Source organism: Chiloscyllium plagiosum, chromosome 40 (genome assembly GCF_004010195.1).
Source record: "Chiloscyllium plagiosum isolate BGI_BamShark_2017 chromosome 40, ASM401019v2, whole genome shotgun sequence".
NCBI lineage: Eukaryota > Metazoa > Chordata > Chondrichthyes > Orectolobiformes > Hemiscylliidae > Chiloscyllium > Chiloscyllium plagiosum.
The window spans coordinates 10223939-10241594 of NC_057749.1; the positions used below are offsets into that span (position 1 = coordinate 10223939).

The 17656-nt window shown below is 45.7% G+C and overlaps 1 protein-coding gene across 1 annotated transcript in view; it reads left to right on the forward strand.

Moving 5' to 3' along the window:
• LOC122542653 (sorbitol dehydrogenase-like) overlaps positions 1-17656 on the forward strand; it is a 72833-nt gene that overhangs the window by 51669 nt on the left and 3508 nt on the right. The window contains exons 7-8 of the mRNA XM_043680645.1: positions 6265-6443; positions 10851-10972. Of these exons, the coding sequence (XP_043536580.1) occupies positions 6265-6443; positions 10851-10972 (301 nt within the window). The remainder of the gene's footprint in view (positions 1-6264; positions 6444-10850; positions 10973-17656) is intronic.

Here is a 17656-nt window from a genome sequence, read left to right on the forward strand (position 1 = left end):
GGCCCATCATTTCCCCCACCCATGGCCCATCATATCCCCCACTCATGGCCCATCATATTCCCCATTCGTGACCCATCATATCCCCACTCATGGCCCACCATGTCCCCTGCTCATGACCCATCATATCCCCACCTATGGCCCATCATATACGCCATTTATGGCCCATCATATCTCCCACTCATGGCCCTCACAACCTTTACCATCAAACCAGGGGATCAACTTTGGTTCAATGGAGAGTGCAGGAGGGCATGTCAGGAGCAGCACCAGGTTTTTGTGAAAATGAAATGTCAACCTGGTGAAGCTACCTAACATCAATCAGCGTGGGGGTGGCAGCCGCATGGCTAATGGTGTCTGCATAGTTTCCGAGGCCAGGGGAATATTCTGGAATGTTTGAGGAGCGCTGGTTATGGAAGTGGGTAGATATGGATCCCACCTAAGCTCTGCAGTTCTGTCACGGTTGTGAATGGTGTTGGAAAATTAAACAACTCACTGGAGGAGGAGAGGGTCCACAAATATCCCCGTCCTACATGATGGCAGAGCCCAGCATGTCAGTGCAAAACATAAGGCTGAATGATTCGCAGTAAATTTCAGCCAGAAGTGCTGTGTGGGTGATCCATCTTAGCCTCCTCCAGTGGTCTCCAGCCTTACAGGGTGGCACGGTGGCTCAGTGATTAGCACTGCTGCCTCACAGCACCAGGGACTGGGTTTAATTCCTGCCTTGGGTGACTGACTGTGTGGAGTTTGCACATTCTCCCCGGGTCTGCGTGGGTTTCCTCCGGGTGCTCCGGTTTCCTCCCACAATCCAAAGCTGTGCAGGTCAGGTGAATTGGTCATGCTAAATTGCCCATCGTCAGGGATGAATATGGGGAATGGGGCTGGGTGGGTTACTCTTCGTAGGGTCGGTACGGACTTGTTGGGCCGAAGGGCCTGTTTCCATACTGTAGGAAATCTAATTGTTTAAAAAAAATTACAGAGACCAATCTTCAGCCAATTCAATGCACTCCATGTGATATTAAGGCACTGGATTCTGTAGCTGGGCCCTGACAACATTGCAGCAGTACTACTGAAGACCTGCACTCCTGAACCTGCTGCTCCCCTAGCCAAGCTGTTCCAGTACAGTTACAACACTGGCATCGACCTGACAATGAGGAAAATTGCCCAGATATGTCCTGCACATAAATTGGAGAACAAATCCAACCCAGCCAATTACCACCCCATCAATCTACACTTGATCATCAGTAAAGAGATGGAAGGTGTCACCAACCTGCTCAGCAATAACCTGCTCAGTGACATTTGGGTTCCCCAGGGCCAGTCAGTTCCTGACCTCATTTGAGCCTTGCTTCAAACATGGACAAAAGAGCTGAATTCCAGAGGGGAGTGAGAGTGGCAGCCCCTGACACCAAGGCTGCATACGCCTGAGTCTGCCATCAAGGAGCAAAACTGAAATCAGTGGGTATCAGGGTGAAAATTCTCTCCTGGTTGGAGTCATACCTGGAAGATGACCGTGGTTGTTAGAGGTCAGTCATCTCAGCTCCAGGACATCTCCGCAGGGGTTTCTTAGGGTAGTGTCCTAGGCCCAACCATCTTCATCAATGACCTTCCCTCCAACATAGTCAGATGTGGGGATGGTCACTGATGATTGCGCAATGTTCAGCACCATTTGCAACTCCCCAGAGACTGAAGCAGTCCATATTCAAAATCTGTACTATCGACGAGAAGCACTGCAGAAATTCACCAACAAACCTTAGATAGCACCTTTCAAACTCAAAACCACTTCCATCGAGAAAGACAATGGCAGCAGATACTTGGGAACACCACCCCCTCCGAGTTCACCTGCAAGCCACTCACCATCCAGACTTGGAAATATATCGCCATTCCTTCACTGTCACTGGGTCAAAATCCTGGAATTGCCTACCTAAAGACATTGTGGGTCTACTTACAGCACATGGTCTGCAGCAGTTCAAGAATGCAGCTCACCACCACCTTCTGAAGGGCCCCAAAGGATGGGCAATAGATGTTGAGCCAACCAGGTATGCCAATGTCCCATGAGTAAATAAAAACTTGGGATCTTACAGGGATCTGACCAATGTGAGCTATGGTAAGATTATGCCTAGTGAGGCTTAGCTCGATGATGGGAGCATTTTTCTTCATCCTTTATGCTTTCGATAGTTATGGTGACTGTCTTGCTAGACAGCATCGAGTTGTGAATTAAGGGGATTATTGGTTGTTCAACATCTTGTTAATAGCCCGACTCCCTTGTTAACATTTAGCTTCCCACCTTACTAAACTAACCAAGCAAGCAAGGTGACAAGTAAACTCTACATGTAAATAGGAGCAGGTACCTGGTGAATTCAGCTCACTGCTTGATCTGTTGGCTAGGAACAGACTGCATCTGAGCACAATCCACGGGCACCAGCCACATGCACCCCTCATCCAAGAACATTGATGCCTGACATATACTAACCCCTGATGGTCATTATGGCATCTCTCCGATAACACTTTGCAGGCCACTGATGAATCACAAACTTGGATTGCATTGGTCACTGACAACTAGCAGTGAAAGGCTGCAGCAAGGACAGTGCAGACACGAACCGGATCCCAGACAGCGGATTGGATCAGGCTCCATCTCAGGGCTGTTCGATGGCTGTCTTAGCTCTCTTACCTCACGTCTGCTCAAACCATCCAGGCCTTACCTTGGTTTCTGCCTTGCCATGCTATGCGGCATAGTCATACAACCAGCGGCTTGTCTTCCTGGTCAGCAACCCTCAGTTGGAGGATGGGGTGGTGGGCAGTGGGGTGGGGGTGTGTAGTTGTTGTATGACTCACTGTATGGCACCGTGTTGCCAACAGCTTGGATGGCAAACACACCCCACTGTGTGCACCAAGTAAACAGCTGTGTCTGAAAGTCTTAGCAAAGTCATCCATTGATGAGGTATCCGTCAGTCAGGGGCTCCTAGTGCAGGAAATCTGAGGCAGCCTCTAGTACCAGTCCGAGGATGGGTGCCCTGTGCCTCTGACGTCCTGGGGGTGCGGCACAGTCAGTCCAGTGGCTCAAACATGGCCAGACTGAGGGGTCAGGAGATGGCCGGATACCGGTTAGACGGTCTGGTCGTTTCTCATCCGGGACTGTCCCATTCCGCTGCCCAAGGAGGCTGAGCGTCTGTCGGTTGATTGATCCCTGTGTCGAACCTGACGGGAGGAGGGCTGAAGGGGCACCAGGTTGGGGGAGTGGATCACTGCTGCAGAAAGGAGACTTGGCAAGTTATTCTTCAGAACTGCAGGCTCGTTGGGGGAAGGGTGGGTAATGATTGTGAAGGGGAGGGAAAGAGGGGGGGCATGGTAAATGTGGTAAAAATGCAGGAAAAAGGATGTTCATCTATGGTCTAGAGCACCCTGGTGTCATGGTACATATTAGGACCACACTTGGCATTGTTACCAGAAGATATTGGGCAACCCCAGGCTCATGTCGGCTATTGGGTGGAAACCTGGGGAGCTATGAACCCCCTAGGGTTCCTAGCAGGGGCTATCAGGGGCCATATCAATGTGGAGAGGCAGGGGATGGAAACCACTGGCCAAAGAGCTCTCACTGCCACCTTCCATCACACTGGGACTAGGAAGTGCACAACGAGAAGGAAGATGGAGCTGTGAACACACTCAATGGGGGTCGGGTAAGTGTTTCATCCTGTGAGGGATGGAGCTCCAACACTCATGGATGTGAGGCCCTTGTGAGGGGAAACATCACAGTGCTGCAGGCCTCCAAATCCCTGGCCATCCTAATCACACAAGCCCTACAGTGTGGAAGTAGGCCATTTGGCCCATCAACTCCACACCAACCCTCCGAAGAGCATCTGACCCAGACCTGTACCCACCTACCCTACACCCCTCATTTCCCCATGTCTAATCCACCACAAGCCTGTACGCTATGAAGCAATTGAGCACGGCCAGTCCACCCACCCTGCACATCTTTGGACTGTGGGAGGAAACCGGAGCATCCAGAGGAAACCCTCGCAGAGAATGTGCAAGCTCCACACTGACACATGCCTGAGGGTAGAATCAAACTTGCTTCCCTGGCACTGTGGGGCAGCAGTGCTAAACACTGAGCCTCGGTGCCACTCTAAAGCATCCCCCCCACCCTGGTGTGGTTTGCATGTCCCTGCCTCCGGCATTGTTGACCACCTCATTCACTCAGACATTGCGGTCAAGGTAAGAATAGGGATATGTTATAGGGTGAGGGCCAAAGGTGTCAGCAAGAACCCATTTGCCTTTGTACACCCAGGTTCCTCTTGCAGGTGCAGCGGGATGTCAACGCAGCCATAGATCCACGTGTGCACATCCTGTGTGGACATGGAGTTAGGCCTCGTGCTTTTGAACAGTGACGTCGGGGCGACACTGCGAGACAAACGTGGTGGGAGCGGCAAAGACAAGATGTTGCAGGAATTACTGAGAGTGGATGGAGCATGGGCCTTGGTGGGAGGTGGATACAGGAACAGAGACAGAGTGTGAGGGAGCAGAGAGAAGATTTACGCCACTTAGCCTGGCACAAGGAAGATGATAATTGACCTGACTCTGGCATGGCTGGGCATTTCTCCAGACAGCACAGACTGCACTGACCCAGGGTGACCATCTTGGAGCAGGCTGCCCCTCGGGACATTGTTGTTGACCCCTTTTCTGGTTCCCCTCTTCCTTTGCTCCACCAGGAGTGCTAGGTCCCTGTCGTGGCAGCTGTGGAATGTCAGTACTTTCAACAGCCGCCTTCAAAGGATGGTGCAGATGCGACGGATATCCAGCCAGCAGGACGCTCTTCCAGGAACAGCACCTCTCGTAGACGGAGCTGGAACCAGACCTGAGGGGCACTGTAGTTAGGGCAGGTTTACATCGTTAATGAAGCAAATTTGCTCAGACCCAGTGAGAATGCTCACTACCAGCAGTCCCCCTTGTTCTATTCTGCTGAACGGTTTTCCCTGCACGCAGGGAATCGAAAACGATGTGAACCATGTGGGCACGCCGATAGCAGTGTGCGGAATGTCGGAGCAGCTGTGAGGGCAAGTTGCTCACTAGTCCTTTTGCCGAACAACTCCCTTTGATAAAGCCCGACAAAACTCACACTCGGGTGGCAAGCAAGCGTGAGATTCAGCCTTTGGTCCATGGAGCAGGTTTGGGGAAAGAGGAGAGTGAGAGAGAGAGAGAGAGACAGCTAGAGATGTGAGAGGTTTAGGGAGAGAAGTCAAAGAAGCTGAAGGTATAGGTGCCAGTGGAGTGGTTGGACATGAGAGATAAAGTTAGATGGGAGACTGGGCAGTCAGGAGAATGCAAAGATGTTGCAGTATGGACAAACTGAGTGAGTTGGCAAATGCAGCATAATGTGGACAGAAGTGAGGTTATCCATTTTGATAACAAACATAGGAAGGCAGACGATTATTTGAATGACTGTAGATTGGCTATAAATCTAGGTGTCCTTGTATACGAGTCACTGACAGTAACCATGCAGGTACAGCAGGCAGTAAAGAAGGCAAACTGTATGTTAAAGTGAGAGGATTTGAGTACAGGAACAAGGATGTCTTGCTACAGTTACAAAGAGCATTGCGGAGGTCGTACCTAAAATCTTGTGTTTGTAGTTTTGGTCTCCTTATCTGAGGAAGCGTGTTCTTGCTGCAGAGTGAGTGCAGAAAAGACTGATTCCTGGGATACCAGGACTGATGTATGAGCAGAGATCAAGTCGATTAGCATTGTATTCACTGGAGTTTAGAAAAATATGGGAAGTCCTCATAGAAACCTATCAAATTCGAACAGGACTAGATAGGTTATAGATGTATGAGTGATGTTCCCATATTTGGGGAGTCAAGAGCTAGAGGTCACAGTTTAAATATAAGGGGTAAACCTTTTAGGACTGAAATGAGGAGAAACGTCTTCACCCAGAAAGTGGGGAGCCGGGGGAATTCACTACCACAGGAAGTGGCTGAGGCCAAAATATTGTGTATTTTCAAGAAAGAGGTAGATATAGCTCTTGTGGCTAAAGAGAGCAAGGGTTTTGAGCTCAATGGTCAGCCATGATCATATTGAATGGCAGAGCAGACTTGAGGGACCGAATGGCCTCCTCCTTCTATCTTCAATGATTTAATTTTTCTGTGAAAGGTGTTGGTGATGGAGTGTGTGATAAGGTCGAGGGGAGTAAATCAGGATGCAGAAAGGACCAGAACTGGAGGAAGAAACAGGGCTCCTGGAAACTTCTGATGCTAACTTTTAATCGCATTGTTTTTTTGTCAGATATGTGTCAGGATCGATTGGAGAAGGCAAAATGCCTGGGGGCCACTGTTGTCTTGAAGGTCGATAAATGTACATGTCCTATGGAACTGGCCCAGAAGGTGAAGAACTCTCTATGTGCCATGCCAGACATATGCCTTGAATGCACTGGCTCTGATACCTGTACCCAGGCTGGTGTCTATGTAAGTACTGGGATCCTTAACTTTTTGAAATCTGTCAACCTGTGCGATATTAGACAAAAAAGATAGCATAAAGTTAGAGATTGTGCAAGGATATTTTCTGAAATTCTCAGCCGGGTCTCTGTATGTAGTCCAGATGGCATCTCCTCATCTTGAGTACAGCATGTTTCTTTAAATTGGTATATAGAGGAAAACAATATTTTCCAAATGCAAGGTTCCAAAATGAGACAGATAATATTTTATTGTTACAGTGAAAAATTTGGCTTTTGATTGTGAGCAATGGAATGCACTTCAGTGCACCAACTGGGTATAAATACTTCAACCAACCTGCTCAGACATGTTATGACAAATCTGAAGGGCAGGTAAGGATTTGAAACCAAATGTTCTGGCCCAGAGGTAGGGACACTATCTTTGCACCACAAGAGCCCATCAATTGGGTACATGACAGGCACAGCAGAGGTCCCAGGATCCAGCTGTGATCATTGGAACAAAAGAAATACATTGCAACTAGTGAGGCCATTTGTGCCATCATGCATGTGCTGGCTCTCTGAAGCAGCTTATCAGTTAGTCCCATTCCCCATGGTCTTTCTCCAGAGCCTTGACAATTTCCATCTTTGCAGCTGCACACCCAACTGAAGGTTACAATTGAATCTGCTTCCACCATTCTTTCAGGTACATTCCAGATACAACACTTCACTACAGAAAGAGAATTCTCGACTGCATTTTTTGAAATGATCTGAAATTTATGTCTTCTATTACTGACCAGCTCCCAAAGTCCTCCTAATTTTAAATGCCTCTGCTAATTTTCCCCCTTAACTGTTGATGCTTAATGAAGATCAGTCCCAGTTTCATCAGTTTCTCCATGTGACTGAACGCCTACGTACAAAGGTGTCCTGAGTGGAGTACTGTATTAACTTATAATTCCAATGACTGGTTATAAATGGGTAGATATTGAACATTTCTTTCGAAGAATGACACTTTTACTAATCAACAGACATTGATTTTTAAAGTCACTGCTGATTGGCATTGTGAAACCACAGTTCATTTCACAGAAATAAAGCTAAGACGTTCAGATGCTAGAAATCTGAAACAACAACAGAAACGAATGAAGAAACTCAGCAGGTCTTGCAGGATTTGTGGAAGAACACCGATGAGGGGTCACTGACCCCAAAGCATTGACTCTTCTTTCTCTCCACTTCCTGTTTTTGGTTCATTTCAAGTAGATGTAATGTTTTCGGAGACCCCCAAGAGAAACTTATGAATAGCTCCTTTCCGTCTCATCAAGGTGGAAGGTGGATCAGTCAGAAGTTAACGGTTGGGACTAGAAATATATTCAGTCAATTTGGCTATGAGTCAACTGCTAAAGAGAAGCAATGTGAGACTTGAGCTCATCCTTCTACAATCTTTGAAATACAAAACCAACGTAGAGAGAGGTCATTAGATTAGATTCCCTACAGTGTGGAAACAAGCCCGTCGGCCCAACAAGTCCACACCGACCCGCCGAAGTGCAATCCACCCAGACCCATTCCCCTACATTTACCCCTTCACCTAACACTATGGGCAATTTAGCATGGCCAATTCACCTGACCTGCACATCTTTGGACTGTGGGAGGAAACCAGATCACCCAGAGGAAACCTATGCAGACACGGGGAGAATGTGTAAACTCCAGACAGACAGTTGCCCGAGGTGGGAATTGAACCCAGGTCCCTGGCGCTGTGAGGCAACCGTGCTAACCACTGTGCCACCGTGCTGCCCCATGTGATGCAACCTTTTGCCTGCTTTATGGAAATGTGATCTGGAGAGCACACAAGCTGCTGGAATGAAGCTGATGAAGAGTCATCTAGACTCGAACCGTTAGCCTGCTCTCCATGGATGCTGCCTGACCCACTGCAATCTCCGGCATTTGTTGTTTTCTGCTGGAATGAGCAACTGTCTGTATCTCTCCTTCTCTCTTAATTTCATTTAAGTTCTGAGCCCTGTTTAGCTGTGGGAAAGTGTCGTCAACCCAGCAACAGGCAGAGACGTCCTGCTCAAAAAGACCTCTGGATTTACTACACAGTGACTGCAGGAGAGATAGGATTGTACCAGCTACGACTGGTGAGTGACTGCCCAAGTGAGAACCAAACATCCAGTAGAAATCAGTGATTATTTATTAACTTTACCTCTTTATCTGCATCTTACATGGCCAAGTTTAATTTTTTTAACTCCTTTTTTTTAATGTTGTGTGTGTGCAAGTGTGAGACACAGCGAAAGTCACAAGGTGTACAAATCTTTATTCAATTTCCACCACCAGGAAGAAAAGAAACACCCACTGCTTGGCCAGTGACAAGCAGTGCCCTTCACATCAAAGGGCAATGCTGTGTGATCAAACAGTGAAGAGGAGGGCAGGGATTAAATCAAAATAGAGTTGGAGGGGGAAATAATGCACTCCACTCCCTGAACAGCTTGAGGGTGTTAGTGGACACCACATGCTCCTTCTCCAATGGCCAAGTTTAAATCTGATACTTAGTTCATTTGTATTTCATTTTTGAATTTCTGGCAAATATATCTGTGTTAGCACTAATCAAAGAGAAGTAAGGCGTATTGGTCCATTGTTAATGTGTTTAATAATTTCGCCTGACTGTGCTTTAGCAGTAAAACTAATCTCATATATGTTTAAACTGAACATACCTGTCTGCCTTAGTTCTTACAAACTGCCCCATGTAAAGAATTATTAGCATTCCAGTATCCTTTTAAGAACTCAAATTGGTTTCAATGTTGTAAACTTTCAGTGTGCTCATTCCATGAAATAGTATCAATTCCGAAGGTTTGCTGCCCAGTATTGGGATATGGTATTCCAGCTGAGGTTTAGTTTGCGGCTTGTACATCATTGTTTTTGCTGTAGTTAGGCTTAAACACTAAGGCTCAGGAAAGGCGTCAAAATTGTTATGTATGACATCCATGTGTTTTCAGCCAAGATCAGATTGAGGTCAGTATCTTTCATTCCTTTGCTCAGGTATGTCCATAAGTTAGAAAGGCCTTTATCTGTGCTCAAGTAGCTATGGAAATGAGTGTGGTAGTGAACAAACATTTAATGGCTTTGAGTGAATTACCCTCCTTTACTTTTAATACTTGCTGTCACCTACATAGGATTTAGATGAGTATATTTAACAATACTTTCTGTTTTTATTCATGCTGGAAGACCCATGTCCTTATACAGTGAGTCCTCGTTTTAAGTTTGTTTCCATGTTAATTTTTTTTAATGTCCTGTGTTCCCATTTAAAGTACCATTCCCTGTTTTAACATCCCTTTATTCCTGGTCAAGTCTCATATCATTGTGCCTCAGTTATGATGCCCACTGATCTCACTCTAAAGTTTGTTACCATCGTGTCTACGCCCTGCAGTCAAAGGTCATCATTTTGTGAAACATCTCTTTTAAGCTTTGTTTTTCAAAATTCTTTGTTGTTTGTATCTGTATTTTAGCGGAGCTGCTGTACTCTGTAATACTTATTCTGCATATGTACTGTACAATGAACCTCTTTACAGCTCCTCTAAAGGAAGAGGTCCACTTTGTTCACCTCGTTTTCTTTTGCAAGTATTTCAATTCAGAATTCACAGTGCTACACATATGTAGAACAGCATTTCAACTTTTATATTGGCCTTTCCCAGACAAAATATGTCCTTGGAACTGGTTTTAACATTGAATCTTATGAGGAAACATGCTTAATTTAAAATTGCTTCACTTTATCATAATTTTCAAACTTAAAAATCGCACAACACCGAGTTATAGTCCAACAGGTTTATTAGTTTTCAGAGCGCTGCTCCTTCATCGGGTGGTGGTGGATGAAGGAGCAGTGATCCGAAAACTAGTGCTTCCAAATAACCCTGTTGCACTATAACCTGGTGTTGTGTGATTTTTAACTTTGTACACCCCAGTCCAACACTGGCATCTCCAAATCATAATTTTCGGGAATGGCACCCTGATTTAAAGTGAGGACACCTGGTAAAAGGGATGTTGAATTGAAATCCAAGGGAGTGATACCATAATGGTTTTGCTAATGGATGAATTACCATGAGGCTCAGAGTAAAGCTCTGGGGACGTGAGTTCAAATCTCCACTGGTTACGCCACTAGTGGAATTGAACTTCAATTCATTCAATAATATGTTCTAACACTGGACTAATGGGAGATTGTCATTAATTGGCCACTTAGGGCCTGAATTGGCTTTGTGGGTCAGATGAGGTGCCCAATGCCTTTGACTCTAAAATTTCAAACAGATTGAAGCTGAGCAGGTAGGTAAAGGGAAAGCCTGCAAACCCTTTGGTAGGGGAGAGTGTAAACTCCAGTCCAAACTTTGCTTAGACATGACACTTATCTTTTAGGGGCTGGAACTGCTGCGTGCCATGCCTCACTGTGTTTTGCTTTTCACAGGCTGTCAAACCTGGTGGAATGGTCGTATTGGTTGGCATGGGACTGGCTACAGCAAATGTTCCTGTAACACACGCGACAGTCCGAGAAGTGGATATTCGGGGTACCTTTAGATATACAAACACGTAAGCACCCTTAAAAGTTCATATTTCTGCGATCTGATCTGTGGAGGGACAATTGAGTGAAAAGCACACGTGTTCTGGCACTGATTTGCCTTGACATCTCATGTCTTGAAAATACCCCAAAGTAAACCTCTTCAAGAGTACTCAGTTATTCCAATGAATACGGCTGTGCTTTCACTCAACGCAAGACTCCACAAGTAACAATGAGACAAAAGAATAATGAAGGGTGCTATATGCTGCATTAGAGCTAATGGAGTCTGCTTTTGGTGGTTTTGGATGAGGGGGAGAATATTGACCAGGGCACCCAGAGCAGGTATTTTCTTTGAATTTGTCAGAGGTGTATGACGCCAATGCCAAGTGGACCCTAGGGCTCTTTCTGAGCATGCCTCCAGGTCAACCAATTTCTCATTCCATTCAGTGGCCTCTCTTGCATGGATTTCTAAGACATGCAGGCTAGGTGGATGGACCATGGTAAGTTGGGGCAGCGTGGGGGACCGGGTCTGGATGGGATGCTCTTCAGGGAGTCAGTGCAGACCCGATGGGCCAAATAGCCTCTTTCCGCACTATAAGGATTCTACAATTCTGTGCACGCTTTAGCTTCCTCTCAGCCCCAACCCACCCCCATCATTTATCTCTCAGCCCCCTCGGGCCACCCCCTCATTCCTGGTGAAGAGCTTATGCTCGAAACGTCGACTCTCCTGCTCCTCGGATGCTGCCTGACCGGCTGCGCTTTCCAGCACCACACTCTTCAACACTGAAACCAGTGATTGCCAGTATTGAGTTGTGTGGAATCCGAGAGGGTTTTAATTTCTGTGGTGACAATCACAAGAACTCTTGTTATGTGGGAATGGGGAAGAGGTTACAGTGGGTGGTGGGGCACAGCACATGGAGGCACAAATGGGACGCAATAAACAATTGCCTGATAGTAGTCAACTCAAACCTTGAGGCTTGGTAAAGGTAAAAGGATTATGGCAGGTAGCTGCCTTGCTCATGCAATGTTTGTGAGAAATTCTTAAATGGAATGTGCTGTGATATAGGTGGTATGAACTTTCACCAATATGAAAGAAAATGGACAATACTAATACAGTTTTCAAGCCATTCAGCAGGTAATTATATATATCTCACATAATTCTTAAGATGGACCTCGCCCATACAGGAATGTGCACATGCAGACCGGTGAACGTTCAAAGCGAGAGAGCTCACTATTTCTTCAAAGTGGAATGTAACCACTAAGCAAGCCCTCCATGTAACTGCATAGTCAGCATGTGATCTTGAGCTGAACCTGATTGATTGGAGTCTCTCTCATGTGTCAGGACCATGTGAGAGAGCAGAGACTCCCAAAATGGGACATCCCATGGCGTATTCATTCCTGGTGGCATGGAGGTGAGACTTAGAGTTGGAGCATGGAAACAGACCCTGTGGTCTAACCCATTCGTGCTGACCAGATATCCTAACCTAATCTAGTCCCACTTGCCAGCACTTAGCCCATATCCCTCTAAACCCTTCCTATTCGTAAAGATATCCAGATGCCTTTTGAAACATTGTATTTGTACCAGCCTCCACCACTTCCTCTGGCAGCTTCAAAGGTTTGTTCCTGAGTGAATTGAACTGCATGTTTGGAACGAGAGTTGAATTGCCTGGCTTAAAGATTCTAGAACGCATTTGGGAATTGGACCTTTCAAAGCTAAATACCTCTTCCAATGTCCCTTTGATCCTCATGCTGAGGGAGGGTCCTTGCTGACTGTGTTTATGTTCATTACAGGCCTTCATTTCCTGACACATTAGAAGGGTTTCTGACAGTTGTCTCCTGTCATTGCTGTTTTCTGGTAGGGATGATGTAACCAGGGAGGGATGTGTATAGAATCATTGAGTCCCTATATTGTGGGAGTAGGCCATTTGGCCCATCAAGTCCACACCGACCTTCTGAAGTGTATCCCACCCTTTCCCTGTAGCCCTGCATTTCCCATGGCCAATCCATCTAACCTGTATATCCTTGGGCTGTGGGAGGAAACCAGAGCACCTGGAGGAAACCCACACAGACACAGGGAGAACATGCAAACTTCACACAGTCACCCGAGGCTGGAATTGAACCTGGGTCTCTGGTGTTGTGAGGTAGCAGTGCTAACCACTGAGCCACCGTGCCACTGCATTGACACAAACCAATGAAAAGGCTTCATCTGTGGAGTTTTGTCCAGAGGCATGTTGAACAAAAAGATCTTCATCCTCACTTTATCAGATGTTTCAAGAGGACCTTAAATTTCTTGTGAACATTTCTGAGGTGATTTATGATTGTTGGGCACACAACTGAATATTATATCTTGCCTTTGGTCCACCTGGTCATGCTTTATGCAGTTTGCTGACTGAGAGAGTCTGTCTGATGTAGGAATGCCCACAGTGATTTTATGGAGCAAGTTCCAGGAATATAACCCAGCAGCAGTAAAGTAACAGCGGTATACTCCCAAGTCAGGATGGTGAGTGGCTTGGAGGGGGTGGTGTTCCCATGACCTAGTCCCTTCTAGTTGGTACAAGTCACAGGTTTGGAAGGTTCTATTGGCGAGTTGCTGCAGCTGTGTGACAGTCACAGAGGGGAGTGAATATTCAGTGTTGTGGATGGGGTGCCAATCAAGCATGTTGGGTTAGTCCTGGATAGTGTTGTTGGAGATGCACCATCTAGATAAGAGGAAGGTATTCCATCAGGCTGCTGACTATGTCATGATAGTCATAATATATGGACTCTCAATTTTCAGCTTCCATCATCCACTTTTCAGTTCCTGAGGCCTTTAATGTGCTGAAGTGATTTTAAAAGGATACACATTGACCTAAAATGGCCTCAATGATCACGTGACCATGGACTGCATCAAGTAAACTAATGCAAAATAAACAAAACAGAACTGAAGTTATTATTTTATCTAAAGTTACTGCAACCAAACACTGAGTCAAAACATCAAGAAACTCACATCTCCTATTGCACTTTGCATATGCTTGATAAGTGGCACTTATTGGACATGAAAGGTTGCCCGTTGATTACACAGCTTGCATGTAAATAGTGATGGCAAAAGTGAGGACTGCAGATGCTGGAGATCAGAGTCTAGATTAGAGTGGTGGTGGAAAGGCACAGCAGGTCAGGCAGTATCCGAGGAGGAGGAAAATTGAAGTTTCAGGCAAAACGAATGCCTGAGGAAGGGCTTTTGCCCGAAACGTTGATTTTCCTGCTACTCGGATGCTGCCTGACCTGCTGTGCTTTTCAAGCGCCACTCTAATCTGGACGAGTAAACAGTGATGCCAGACATGGGGATACACAAAAGATCTGTACTTCAGTAGCAGTAGCACAGAAAGAAAAAGAGATATGGATTGGTAATAACAAAATCTGAAAGTCTCTCTCTCTCTCATTCTCTCTCTCTCTCTCTTCCCCCCCCCCCCCCTATTAAATTGTAACATCTCAAGGACTCTAAGGACTTCTAAAATAACATAGCCTTTTTCTCTTGTCTGTACAAGACACACCCTCTCCTTTTCTAACTTCCGTGCCTGTATTTGTGTGTGTGTGTTTGGTGATTTTTCTCAGGGATAGTAAGTAATAAAATTCCTCCTGCTTTCATACAGGTGAAGCTGGTGATCAGCTCCTTAATTTTAACTGCATTATCATGGAAGTGTGAAAGCTGGGAAAAATAAATTTAAAGATTTGTTGTTACTAACTAGGAGGAACCACTCAGCTGGCAGAATTGGAAGGGGGGAAAATAAATTGTTTTTAACGATGAATGGAAACTGAAAAGATTTTCTTCAGACTGTAATATCAAAGAAGTAAGGTGCCTACTTTAAATGTTAATGCTTTTGTAGAGCATAGCTTTTGGGAAACTAAGTGCATTAACTTTGGAAGAATTAAAAGAGATAGCTAGATATGTGAAGGGGAAGTTTCAGCTAAAAGCCAGAAAGTTAGAAATTGTAAAACAGGTGGTGAAAAATCTAGAGGCGAAAACTGAAGGTAACAAGATGCATTAAAATTGGAAAATCTGAGATTGGAACTGGGATTTCAATAGAAAAAAAACAAAGCAAATTTTGCAAAAAAAGAAGTGAGACTGGAAAAGGAAGCAGAGGGAGATGGAAATCAGAGCAGAGAGGAGACAGAGAATTCCAGGAGAGAGAAGGCAAAAGTGAAAGGGAGTTTAAATTGAGACAGCTCAAGCTGACTACCTCATACCTAAGGGCTGAAATATTCCGGTCCACCCATTCAATCACTGCACTTGCTGTGGGAAAGAGTGATGGCCTCCTTTATATGTTTTGAGTGGTTAGCACAGCAACTAAAGTGACCAGTCCGACAATAAAAAGGGTAAAGTCACCATGGTCTTGCTAGTGCATAGAGAGAGAGAGAGGTGGAGGTGGTTTAACCTGAGGATCCCCGTCCCTTAGACAAACGGGAGAGGCTGAGACTACCTTTATAGTAATCTCAGCCGGTGCAGCCCCTGAACCGACGCTATTGGCATCACTAACCAGCTGCCAGCCAACTTAACTAACCCGCACGACAGCAATAGAGTAGGCCGGTGAGGAAAGTCCATGACGTTTGCTCTTTCTTACCTGAGGTGAGGCCCAGTGACTTTGACACAGCAGAAAGAGGCTATTTTAAGTCCACACTAACTCACACAAAAATTCTTCATCCTCAACAAACCAGACATCCCTGGAATTGGAATGGCTTACCAGCTCACTTTTAACTGAAGTGTATGGGCATTTGAAATTAAGGCCATGCACAAGAACTTCCATAATTCTTCTTGAGGGGCTCCAAGACTCAATTCCTTTTGTTCTCCAGGTGTATGTAGTAGAATAGAAGGTAGCAGGATCCAGAGAGAGATGGCCATTAGTGAGTTGCTGCCACTGTGTGATGGTCACAGAGGGGAGTCAATGTTAAATGAGGTGTCAATCAAGTAAGAGAAAGGTATTCCATCACACTGCTTGTGCCATGATAGCACTAATATTATGGACTCTCAATTTTAGCTTCCCATCATTTGGCTTTTAATTCCTGAGGCCATTTGCGGGATGAAGTAATTTTAAAATGGTCACGTGACCATGGATTGCGTCAAGTAAACCAGGTTTTATCGAAAGTCAGTGAGACCAGTCACTGAGTCAGAGCAACAAGAAGCTCACATCCCAATAGGCTGCTGACTGTGAGTTAACACATGGACCACAGTCTAGGTCACATACCAAAGAGAAATAAAGGCAAGATAAGTATAACTGAAGCAAGCGGAAGAATACAGGAAGTTTGGCAGCGTGAGTAGAACCATCTCGGACTGTTTAAAGAAGGGACCCAAGGGGAAAATCGCCCCAAATCTTTGTGCTGTACAAGTCCAGAGTCTGTATTGGAAAATTGTTGGTTCTGTCTGCCCCTCGAAGCTCAAGCTGTGAAACCATAGTGTGTAGTATTAATATTGGTGTCTGTCTGCTCATGATATGGAGGTGCTGGTGTTGGACTGGGGTGGACAAAGTTAAAAATTGCACAGATTATAGTCCAACAGGTTTATTTGGAAGTACTAGCTTTTGGAGAGTTGCAACCCATTCTGAAAGATGAAAGGCTTAACAGCAATCTAGGTTTGTTCAATATATTGTTTCAGTTGCATGACACTCAGAACTTTTGCGATAGATTCTGTGTCTTATGATCTTGCTTCATAGCTACCCGATGAAGGAGCAGTGCTCCGAAAGCTATTGTTTCCAATAAACCTGTTGGAGTATAATCTGGTGTTGTGTGAGTTTTAACTCTGTCTGCTCAAGTATGACTGTTGACCAGGAGATCTGTCAGATATTTTTGTCACTGGTTTGAGCAGCTAAAAAGATATACCGGCATTCTAGGAGATGCATTCCTTGCTAAGCAGGTGAAAATCAAAGATTCTTCACCTGGATGGAAGTTAAATCCCCATGCGCAGGTAAAGGCTGGATGGAAAAGGTTATAACTGAGCATTGGTTCAAGTTTACTTCGCAAGTGACTGGTACCAATAGTATCAGTAACAGGGATACATGTTTTATTGAGAAACTGTATGGTGAGCAGCAACATAGCTTCCTCAAATAGAAAAGGACAGAGCAGGTGACAGGAAAAAAGTTGGTAGCTAATGACAGAAAGTCAGGGAACTGAGAAAGATGCACAGAGTGTAATGAATCCCATGAGAATTGGCTGAAGATGGGTCACATACATCAAACCAGAGGGAAACAGCTAAAAGGCTCGGAGGTTCTTAAAGTGGTGAGGCCTGCGGTGGTTCAGGAAGGGTCAGTCGAATGAAGCAGGCTGACAGTATCAGAAAGTGTCCGGACAGAGCCAGAAGGGGTTAGGCAGCAGTGAGTCAGGCCATGGAACCAGAAGAGAGGTCAGGAAAGGGCCATGGAACCTGATAATGGATGGCAAGCCACTGCCAGAAATCTGGCTATCTGTACCTTCAAGGTATGATTACAAAGAAAATCAATGGCACTCTCAAACAGATTCCACCTCCAAACGGACCCCACCACCAGGGATATATTTCCCTCCCCTCCCCTATCAGTGTTCCGAAAAGACCACTCCCTCCGTGACTCCCTCGTCAGGTCCACACCCCCCACCAACCCAACCTCCACTCCCGGCACCTTCCCCTGCAACCGCAAGAAATGCAAAACTTGCGCCCACACCTCCCCCCTTACTTCCCTCCAAGGCCCCAAGGGATCCTTCCATATCCGCCACAA